The sequence below is a fragment of the Apis cerana genome, linkage group LG4, assembly GCF_029169275.1.
Source record: "Apis cerana isolate GH-2021 linkage group LG4, AcerK_1.0, whole genome shotgun sequence".
Lineage (NCBI taxonomy): Eukaryota > Metazoa > Arthropoda > Insecta > Hymenoptera > Apidae > Apis > Apis cerana.
Genome location: NC_083855.1, coordinates 2,105,902 through 2,118,393, shown reverse-complemented (window position 1 = coordinate 2,118,393; position 12,492 = coordinate 2,105,902). Strand labels below are relative to the sequence as shown.

The 12,492-nt window shown below is 18.3% G+C and overlaps 1 protein-coding gene across 3 annotated transcripts in view; it reads left to right on the top strand.

The window, feature by feature from the left end:
- The window catches only part of LOC108000079 (acyl-CoA Delta-9 desaturase), a 36,951-nt gene that overhangs the window by 18,994 nt on the left and 5,465 nt on the right, over positions 1-12,492 (top strand). For all 3 annotated transcript variants that reach the window (XM_062073508.1, XM_062073507.1, XM_062073506.1), the window contains 3 exons: positions 8,516-8,781; positions 10,981-11,111; positions 11,442-11,647. In XM_062073508.1, the coding sequence (XP_061929492.1) occupies positions 8,526-8,781; positions 10,981-11,111; positions 11,442-11,647 (593 nt within the window). In that variant the 5' untranslated portion in view covers positions 8,516-8,525. The remainder of the gene's footprint in view (positions 1-8,515; positions 8,782-10,980; positions 11,112-11,441; positions 11,648-12,492) is intronic.

Below are 12,492 nucleotides of genomic sequence, written 5' to 3'. Positions count from 1 at the left end.
TACATATATAAATTTTTTCTAAGAGTCTTTCTTAATATTAAATTCTTAACATTAAATATTGTAAGTTTAAGAAATCTAGATATCAAAAATCATAAAAATCTTATTAATATTGTATTTTTAATTAGATTTTTTTTTGTTAATTTTTATTATTTTTTATTATTTTTATTATAATTATAATATTTATTATAATTTATTATAATTATTATAATTTCATCTTTATTTTTGAATAATTTTTTTAATAAATTTAATTCATTTGTATAAAAAATCATGATTTCTATTTATATTCTTAATTTAAAGAAATAAATAATAAATAATTAATAAAATACAAATATTATAATTATTAATGAATTATCATTTTTAATGAATTATATGCCATTCTTCTAAAAATTAGAAAAAGAAAGGTAAAATAAATTAATTAAATTACTATTTCTTAATAATGAAAAATTTAATTTTGATTTTTAATATAAATGATTTAATATAATTCATTGCAATAAATTCTTTTTCAAAATATAGAAAATATTTACTAAAAATATTATTTTGCGAAATAATTTTTAATATAATTTTTAATATAATTATTAAATAGATAATAGGAACAATGATAAAATAAAGGTAATTATACATTCATACATTCAATAAAATAAAGATTTTATTGAATTAATGTATAAAAAAACAATGTTAAAAATATTAAGTTTTCATAGTTCAAGTTTATAATGAATAATTGGAAATGAATAAGTAAAATTAATAATAATTTGTTATCGAAAAATTATCTGATTTTATTTCATATTTTGATTAATATGTCTTTCATTTTTTAACAAGTTTTTATAGAAAAAAAATAATAAATAGAGTTGTGAATAATATATGATGAAATAATATATAATGTAGAATATATAATATATAAAATAATATAAAAAAATAATTAATAATTAATCATTGATGTAAAAAAAGAAAACTATTTTTTTTTGGTAATAATATAATAAATTATTTTATAAATCAATCAATTAAACAAAATTACAATTTCGAAATAAATATAAAAATTGATATGATTGATTAAATAATCATTTCAAATCATTCAAGATAACTAAGATTTATCAATTTTCTTTTTGAAATTTTTCATTTATCTTTGTTCAATCTCAAGAACGTTTCTTCAATCAGAAAGAAAAACTTCGTCGTCTTGCAGATTCTCTGTGCATTGTGAATTATAGCAATTATGCTTTCATCTGATGTAATTTAAACATCTAAGAATTGCGACAGAATAATGTAAGATCGTAAAAAGCAAAATTCGGAAGAATTTCAAAAAGATCTTATTCATTTCAATCGTGATTCAACGATCTCGTGAGTGAAAGCATTGGGCACGAGATCATTCTAGGGTTACTTCGATGATTTTCTATAAATAGAAATTCGTGATGAATTCTGTAAAAATTTTAAGAATTCGTGAATAACGAATTTAATTGGATTATTAAAAGATTTATAAATCAGAAAATTATTTTGCGAGATATTACTTAGATAAAAATATAGATATATGTTAGATAAGAATATAAATAAATAAAGAATTATTATAGAAATTAATTTTTTTTTTATGAAATGAATATATAGTATAGGTTAATAAAAAGTGGAATGTATAATTTTCAAAATAGAGCGAATTAATTTTTTAAAAATTTCTTATCATACATTTTGTGAACACATTTTTCAAAAAAATATTAATATGAAGTTATATGTATCATTTTATTTTGTGTAAATTTTTATTTCAATTCATATTTTTCATTGATGAATGATGATAATTATATATGCGGTATTTATGATTATGATAACTATGCAGTTCATTTTATACAAATTATTGATTTACGTAGTCGATGATATTACAATTTTATTGCTTTGTAAGCGTGCTAACATTCTTATATGAAAGAATTCGCATTTTTGCATTTTATTGCATTTTAAATTGTCAAAGTTATTTGTGTTTCTCCATTTCTTCTTCAAATTTATTATTATTTATAAATCAAATTTATAAAATTTTTTATATCGATTATTTAAGAATATTTAATAATTTTTATCTGAAAGTAAATTATGATTATTTTTATAATATTTTTATAATATATATATATATATATATATATGTATATAATTAATTTTATTATATAACTTTATTATATTTTGATAATTAATTCAATATAATTTTTTATTATATTATATATATTATATATTTTTTTAATAAAAAAATTATTAATATTTTTATAATTATTTTATATTTTTTTAATAATTAGAATTTTTTCATTTATGAAAAAAATTTGTAATTAGAAATAAAAAGATAATGAAATATTTGAAATAAATTAAAATTATTTATTATTTTAATAATTATTGTCAAATATATCATTTATTAAGGTTATTATATTATAAGTTACACGTATATAGAAATATATAGAAATATATATATAGAAATTTATTTGATTTCATATACGAGATTGAAGAACTACGAAGCATATTGACCTAAGTTTCTCAATTGACTCTTCTCGATTGATTACAAGCAAGTTTCAGTATATAGCTGGCCTAAATAAATTTCTATTAAAATATATAAATGTATTCGATATTCTCTAATGTTGGTCTATATTTATTTTTCACATTAAAAATAATAATATATCAGTTATTTTAAATTTTGCTGATAAAAATTTTTGTCCAAACACTTTCTATTTTGGTGGTTAATATTTGCAATAGCTTAATTTGGATAAATTAGATTTTTTTTAAAAGTTTCTTTGCTTGATATATTTTTTTCTTAATTTTATACAAATATAAAATTTTTATATTTTTGATCAGTCTTCTCTATTTTTTTTTAAATTTTTCCAAAGATTTCACTAATTCTTTTTAACTTTTGAAAAGTTTTCCAAGAGGTTATTTTTAATTCTCAAAAACATTATTGAAAAATTTCATTGATATTTTTGAAAGTACATCCATAAATTTTCCATAAAATTTATAAATACTTTATGATCTTTCAATCAAATCTAAAGATTTTTGAATAGTTTCCCTGAAATTGTTTAAAGTTTTTCCAGAAAAAAAATTTAAAATTTGTTTTATTTTCTATACTTCTAAAATATTATAACTTCTAAAATACTTTCTATTTTCAAACGAATCTGCTTTAATCAGATTATTATAAAAGAGATTATTAGTTTTTCGTCTTTTACTAATTCTTTCGAGTACTACTTTTATGAAATTCACATGTTAAAATATAAGCACATTCTCGATACATACTAAATGCCCTATACATTCTTAAAGCCACTTTATATAATCTGTATACTTTGTAAATACTAAAAATGAATAATCATCTTTTGACGATAGCCTCTCATAAAGACAATGATTAAATCACTTCATATGAGTAATACTTGAATTCTATAAAGTAAAATTAATCTCAATTAAGATTTATAAATATAATGTAAAAATAATTCTATTAAATTCTATTAAATTCTATATAAATTATAAAATTTATTTTCATTTTAATTTTTTTGGGAATTATATAATGAGAAGCAATTGAAAATAATTAATTAATTATCAAAAAGCATTAAATATTTTAAACTAATAATAATTATTCATAATTATATATAATTGTTAACATACTAATACATTTAATTATAATTCATTCATAACATAGTACTATAATTAGAAAAATGAAATTTTTGCATATAATAACTCAATAACTCGTAACCATTTTATAATTAGAATTTATTCTATGATATTCATTTTTTCTTTACAAGATACAATCAACTTCTTCCAATATCAAAATCGAATGAATTTATTGTTTATCTATATTTTATTCCATTTTTATTTTATTTATTTTTATTGAATACGGATTTCGGATTTCAATATGGATTTTAATTATTATTACATTTAATTATCTTACTTTCAAATATTATTGTTTTATTTTATAATAAATTTTCCAGCAATAAGATCAATCTTAAGATCTTAAAATCTTCAAAACAATTTTTATTTTTTTCGATATTAAGATTAAAAAAAATTTACAGCTGAGAACTAGTTTTTCTTGAATTCCAAAGTAGATAATTATCTTTTTTTTGAATTCTTGAAATACTTATTATGCTCTCAACACGAAAATCAAAGATCCATAAGGAACATATATATTTTTTTATATTGTTAAATGACATCGAGATCACCAATCTCTTCTACAAAACCTATATATCTCAAAATATCTCACAATAAGTTTCAAATGGTACGTGATCTACAATGATCTCGATTCCATTCGCTTTCTCATCGACAGCGTACTTTCTTGTAACACGTTATCATCGAAGAACGACATTAAGAACGAAACGATAATTTTGTTCGAAGTGGAAAAGCGAGAGATGGAGGAGATTCTCCGGGACCAATTGGTAATGACCTCAAACGCGCCATTGACCTCCTTTACGGAGAACCTGTTCTTCGAGTACAAAACTTCATTTCTTTCCTTCTTCGTTTCTCCTCTCTTCATCCTATTGATCTTTCCTCGTCACTTGCCGCCTTTCTCCGTGGATACTCCCTTGTGGATACTTACGCAGCAAGTACCGTTTTGATCGTGGAGCACTTTTACTAAGACGATCTTCTGTGCGATTTGGTTTTGAACAGGATCTTTAACTTTTACATTTGTAATCAATCATGAGCTTATGGTTTGTCTGAATTTCTTTATTTTTAATATTTTATTTTCTTTTTTTATTTTATAGATTTGATTGATAAGATGTTTTGAACTTTCTATTAAGTTTTTCGAGCTTTGGATCGAATGTATTAGAAAGTTGAAAAGAGAGAAATTGTTTCTTTTTAAAATAAAAAATTTTTTTTAAATCTATTTTTTTTTCAAGAAATTAATCAATAAATTTAGTTTTTCAAATTGAATTTAGATTTCTAATTGTTGAAAAATTAATTAGAATTTGAAACAGAAATATTTAAAAAAGTTCTAAGTTTTTTTTAAATCTTAATTTTAATTTTTTTAAGAGTTTTCTTGCTACATTTGTTGTATTTCTTCAATTATGATTTGTAAATGAATTTTTTTTTACTTATTTTAATAATTTAATAACTAAAGATCAATAAGATCAGTAAGATGAAACTTTGAGAAAAAAATTTTTTTTTCCTTTTAAAATTAATATTTTAGAATATTAATTTTAAATTAATATTAAATTAATATTATATATAACAGATGTCAATGTATTAAATTTAGTTAGAGAAATTTTTTTTATCCGTTTTATAAGTATTTTTAAAGATATTTTTATTCGGATTTTGTTTTTATTCTTATTTTGTGCATGACAAAAGATATAATTATAGAATTCAATGAAGAAATCTGATATTAAACATTGTTTGTACAATTTATAAGTTAAATGACAAATATATTCCAATTTCTATCATAGTATGGAGATGGAAACAATTGATTATTAATAATTAAAAATATCGAAAAAAAATTATATATATTGCATAATTTATTAGTAAATCATTTATCTATTAAATAGATAATTTAATCCTTTTACTGCTAACTAGTTTATATATCGATTTGTTTGTTTGTTCTGACTGTCTCTGTTGAAAACATATTAAATCGACATACATTTTTCACATATTTAAATTAGCAATAAAAGATTTAATTTACAATTGTTAAATCAAAAAATTCATTAATATAATAATAGATATAAATATCTATAAATTTAAAGAATTTATTAATCTAACTATAAATAAATATTAAATAAAAATATTTAATTATAGGAGTAAATTATTAAATTTATTTTATTTTAATATTGATTTAAAAATATTACGATAATATTAATTATAAACGTAAAAAAATTTTTTTTTTATAATTATGAAATATTTTTTACATACATTTATTAAAATACACGAGTTATTTTAGTTTCGAATTCATTTGTATTTTAATCATAAATTAAAAATAAATCTAAAATATTTAGAATTATTATTGCATTACATTACAAATTATAAGATAATAAATTGCATAATAAAAATGATCATTATAATGATCATTATAATCATCTTTTAGGTTTTAATTTTTATATATACGAAAATCAAGTTTTATTCAAGTTTTATTTCTTTGATAATTTTATTTTATTTTCTAATATATTTCGACTTTCCAAATAATTTGTTTTAACAATTTTATTAAAAAAAAATAATAAATTTTAATAAAACATTTCATTACAAAATTTCAATTAAAACAAGAACTAATAGACTTTTATTTCTTATTTATTTTTTTTCTTTAATAAAAGATTATAATTATTTTATTAAAGTATATTATATTAAAGTAATTAATAAAAGCATTTTCTAAATTATGTAACATATTATTTTGTTTGTAAAAAAATAAATTATTACTTAAATTAAATTTATAATAATAAAATAAAAAAATAAATTACTTATTTAAATTAACTTTTAATATTTAATAAATATTCTTATGTTCATTCATTACATATATTTTTTCGTCTACACACATACATACACACTTGATAAAAAAATGAAAAATATTCAATTTTTATAATTTTAATTAACTTATTTTCATATTGTTGTCAATTATTCAATTAAATATCATTTGTAGAAATCAATATATAATTAAAAAATGTTTAATTTCAATTTTTCTCAAAATAAATTTTAATATTAAAACTTTTATTCATTTAGAATAGATTTTTTTTTATAGAATTATTAAGTTATTCATTAAGTTCTGCTAATCGCTTATAAATGATATTGATAATGATTGATAAATGATGATTATTCTAAATTTATATTTTATTTTACATCAATTTTCTTTTTTAATTTTCAAAAATTAATAATTATTATATTATTAAATCGATCATTTTGTGATTTTATTTTTATTTTTCAAATCTTGTACTTTATTTTATCTATTACAATATGACATGAAAAAATAATATTTCAAAATTCATGATGAAATGGAAAATTAAATCGATAATTATTTTATCTCAATTTTGGATTTTAATTTTCCTTGAATATAAAATTGATAAAACTTACAATCATTGAATAATGTAATATTTTTAAATCTATAGATATATCTTATACCAATTTTTAATATTATCATACGTTTCCAACTTGCTTAAACTTATTTATCTTATTAATTTAATTTTATTACTAATTTTTCCATAGTCATCAAACTCAATTCTTAATGGATTTACATATGATGAATAACATTATGGATCATGTGCAGATCTTACTAGAAAATGTAGATACATTGTCAATATTGATAAATATCAGTAATATTATTAATAGTGTGCCTTTTAAAACATAATTAGAAAATTTAATGTTAATACAAGCCATCCTTTACCTTCACTTTCAAAGAAAATAATAAAAGTCTTTGCCATGCATAGTACGTGTCTCTAATATTATTAAACGAAAAGACTAACACACATATCCTTTTATCTGACGAATACAATGTGGTGTGAACTTTCACGCGTTTAAAAACGTGTCGCAAGTGGAACGAGACTAGTGATTTTGCATTTTTTGAAAGTATTTATTACTAGGTCACTGGGTCCCGATCATGAAGATATTTTAACGCAATTGTTGCCTTTCACGGCGAGCATTTCTAACGTTACATATCATGTATCAATATCTGTAAACATTTAATGTTAAAAGATCTTTTAATGCATATTATAATCAATATCGAATCGATTTAAATCTTTTATTTTTCTGAATATATGTTCTTTCTTGTAATTGTTTTTCATTTGAAGATTTGAAACCTTATTTATAGATCGGCAGAAAAAATATATATTTTCAATTTATTGAAATTCCAGATACATTAATTTCTTCTTCATTAATGATGTATTTTATCTGAATATAGGTTTATCTAATTGTAAGTTTAAATGTTTTTATGAATCATTTTCTTAGGAAAGAATTTAAATTACTTTCTAAATTTAATTGATAACAGATTATTAATCAGATTTTTAATGTTAATATTTTTATTTTTATTTTTTAATGTTAATATTTTATCTTTTAAAATTAATAATAAAGAATCACAATGAATATATTTGCGGATAAAGTTTTGAAAATCTTAGGAATATTGAAATTTTGAGATATATAGATATTTTGAAATTTGAAGATTTTTAGGGATATTTTGGGAAAATTTTGGGAAATATAGAAAATTAAAAATTTCGATCTTATCTAATATGAGTTAGATTTTTGAGGCAATAATATTTTTAAAATATTTTTAATATAATTGAAAATTATAATGTTTATATATATATATATACACAAATATAATATCACAAATATTTTATATACAAATATAATAACACAAATATTTTTCATTATTTATATTTTTAATTTTATTACATACTGATATTGTTATTTTGTTGTTTTAATTATGTTACATTACATGAAAACTATTTATGTTCTATTTTTATTCAAATCAGTCTTTAATTCTTCAACAAAAAATATAGCGTGTTACATAGCTTGAAATGTAAAATTTTCTTTTTATTTCTCAATAGAAAGTTAAATTAAAATTATTAATTAATGATAGTATATTAAATATTCTATAAGAATAAAATTTATGTTTTAGATTGTTCAAAATGGCGCCAAATTTATTCGGTTCATCGGCGACATTATATTTGGAGGCATCACAACAGGATGTTCATCAAGAAAAATCGACGATAGAAAAAGAAAATAATCAGAAATTAATCCAAAAGTCATCGAGTTCCAAATCGAAATATAAATGGAAAATCGTTTGGAGAAACGTGATTGCGTTTATTTATTTTCATTTTGGAGGTCTATATGGATTCTATCTTTGGGGTAATGGAAGCACAAAAGCATATACAATTTTATGGAGTAAGTATAAATATTTATTTATATTTAATTATATTTAATTTATTGTATGAAATATATTTTCTATTAAATATATTTAATTTATTCTATGAAGATTATTGAATAACATTTTGAAAATATAATATAGCTTTGATTTTTTTTAAAAAATATTTTAAAGATTTAACAAGAAAATTTTTCTATTCAATTTTTTTATTTAAGTTATAGTAATGGTTTCCAATCTATAAAAATTATTTAAAGAAATAATCTAATAAATATTTATTATAAAACAATTAATATTTATAGAATCAAAAAATATTTAAGAAAATTAAAAAAAAATTGATGATTAATATAAAAAATCTATTGAATCTATTTGAAATAATATTCTATTTATTATAATTATCTATTTATTAAGAGATAATGTATAATTTGAAAAAATTATTTCGCATAAAACAGTATAATAAATATTTATAAAAAACATTTAATATTTATCAGAGAAAGCAGATAAAAATATCAAAAAAAAGCATTAACTAGTACATACTTTTTATTAATTCAGTTTAATATGATTACATTCAAAATCTATAAATATTTTATTAGATTAAAATCCATATCATATTGATTGTGTATATGTTGATTATTATTTATAAAATAATTATTTTCAAACAAAATTTCTTTTTCTTTTTTTCTTGACTTTTTGAAATTGATAATAGTTAATGACAATGTTTAATTAAAAATCATAATATAGAAATTATTCAATATAAAAAAATTAATCTTGAATGTTATTATTATGATTTCAAAAGAAACATTCACTATTGACATTCATCGCATTTTATTTTCTATTTTTGAAAAATATAAACGCAATAAAGAGAAATATAAGATCGCGCGAAAAATCTGCAATAGTCACAACTCACTTTCTTGTTGCTAGAAATTGATGAGAGAAAGCATAGGTAACGCATATTGCGATTTATACGATAGACAAATATTCTAATTTTTTATTTTTTATTTTTTTATTAAAATAGAATTGTTAGAAATTTGTTGATAGAATATTGCAAATTTCTTAAAAATTCACTTAATTATAAAATTCTGGAGCAATAGTTTTCTTACTATTATAGAATATTATTAAACAATGCTTAGAATGTAACAACAATATTTTTTTTAAGAATTTTAATAAAGAATAAGCATATATGTATCAATTTCTTGTTATTTTATTCATACTATATTTACTATATTTTATATATATATTTTATTTTACAATATTATCGTATATGTTCTAAATGATAAATATACTTAAAAAAAAATATTATTTTCTGTCGCATTCCTAAATATAAATTTTTTTTCAATTTTTTTTAAACTTATAAAAATGTAATACGCTAAAATATAATGCTTGTTTTTCGCTAAATTTTTTATTATTAATGTAATTATCTATATATATTGAATATTGTTTTTATTTTATTAGAAATAAATCTATATAATATATAATTTTTTTATAAGAAATATATTTTTAAAACTATTATTTAATTCCAAGTTCTTTTAAATATTGTATTTTAATGAAAAAAATTTAATCAAATTATTTATTAATATCACAATAATTTCATTATGTCTAGATGTAAGAAATTATGTATCATTATGTAAGAAATAGTACGTTTTTTTTTATTTTTGACATCAATGAAATTTCAGAAAAAGATATAATGTTAACAAAATGTTGCGCAATCTCTCTTAAATATAGAAAACATCCAAATATAAAAATCGATAGAAGATAAATAAAATAAAGTTGGAATTAATGGAATTAATTAAATGGAATTTAATAAAATTAAATAAATTAAATTAGAATTGCAAAATAGAATAGAATGATAAAAATATATAAAATAAAAATAAATAAGAATAAACATAAAAATATATAAAGATACATATCTCAAGATGAATATATTTAAATTTAATAAAAAATAAAATAAAATAAATCAGATAAAGTAAATATAGAAAGTGCAGATAAATTACAACGAAGATGAATAATAACGTAGAAAAATTAGACTATAATTGAGAAACATTTTATAACGGTAAAATTAAAATAAATTGAAATAAAATTTATTAGAATGAAAGGATTTGCTAATATATTATACGACACTAAATGTAAAATAAGAATAAATATATTATATTTTAGTTAAAATAATATGTAGAAAAATTTTAATGAAATAAAATATTATAAATTAATTGATATGATAATTTTAGCAATTTTAGTGACATTTTGTATTGCGATGGGTATCACAGCTGGTGCCCATAGATTATGGTCACATAGAGCTTACAAAGCAAAGTGGCCCTTACGTTTCGTGCTGATGCTTCTTCAAACAACCGCTTTCCAGGTAAATTTCTATTTTTTTCCTTTCTCTTTTTATAATTTATTGTCATATTTGTACAAAAAAATGTTGAAATTCAAAAAATGTATTATATTTTAAAATTAATATCTATTAATTACTCTTTTCTTTTCTAATTTTTCACTAATTCTTCATAAGTTTCTGAGTTGAAATTGGAAAAAAATAATTAATTCGAAATAATTAATTATATTGTTTGATATTCAGATTCTTTTATATATCATTTCCTCTTCAAATTTTTAAAAATTTTTCAAATAATATTGTTAGAAATCATATTCTTGAATAATATTGAATATTTCATATTTCAATCTTGCTTTGCAGAATCATATTTACGAATGGGTGAGAGACCACAGAGTTCATCATAAATTCACAGATACTGATGCGGATCCGCATAACGCACAACGAGGATTCTTCTTCTCGCATATGGGTTGGTTATTAGTCCGAAAACATCCAGATGTATTTAAAAAAGGTGCTACTGTTGATTTGAGCGATTTGGAAAAAGATCCTATTGTTGTTTGGCAAAGAAGGTAAAATATAATTTTAGTTTTTATCTCAACTTTAATTTTTTTACATCAATTTCTTTATTAATTTTATTAATTTTAATTTTTTTTTATAAATTTAATTTAATTTCATTGAATGAATATAATAGAAATGTATAACAAAAAACTTTGCTAATTTAAATTAAGTTTATTTATAAAATTGATTAAAATTTTTAAGAAAATTATATTAATATTGTATTTTGTATTTGAAATAAAAGTATATAAAAAATAATGAAATTCTAATGAAAATTATAAATAAGTTTATTCTATAATTTTGCAATAAAAATTCCACATCTTTATATTTTCTTTAATGAAATCACAAAGAATAAATATAAAAATAATTTACTTTTTAAATATTATCTAATATCATTTAAAGTAAAATAAAAAATATAATAAAATAAAATAATATAAAAAAAATATAATATAATATAAATTTAGTAAACTAAAATATAAATATAAATTTAGTTGAAATAAAATAAATTGTGTAAATATTTATAAATTAATCAATTATTATTATTATTTTAATATTTGATTATTAAATATTATTTATTTTGTATAAATATTTATTTTAATAATAATCAATATTAATATAAATTGCATTATATTATTATTGTTGTTGTTGTTGTTGTTGTTATTATTGTTATTATTGTTATTATTGTTATTATTATTAAATATAAATATAAATTGCATTAAATTATAAAAAAACAAGATTTATTAAGTCCGTAAATTAACAATTAATGATTAAAGAATACAAGCAACCGTGAATATTATATAACAAAATATTTTCTATTGAAAGTTGCTCATATAACAATAACCTGAATGAAAGCTGTTTA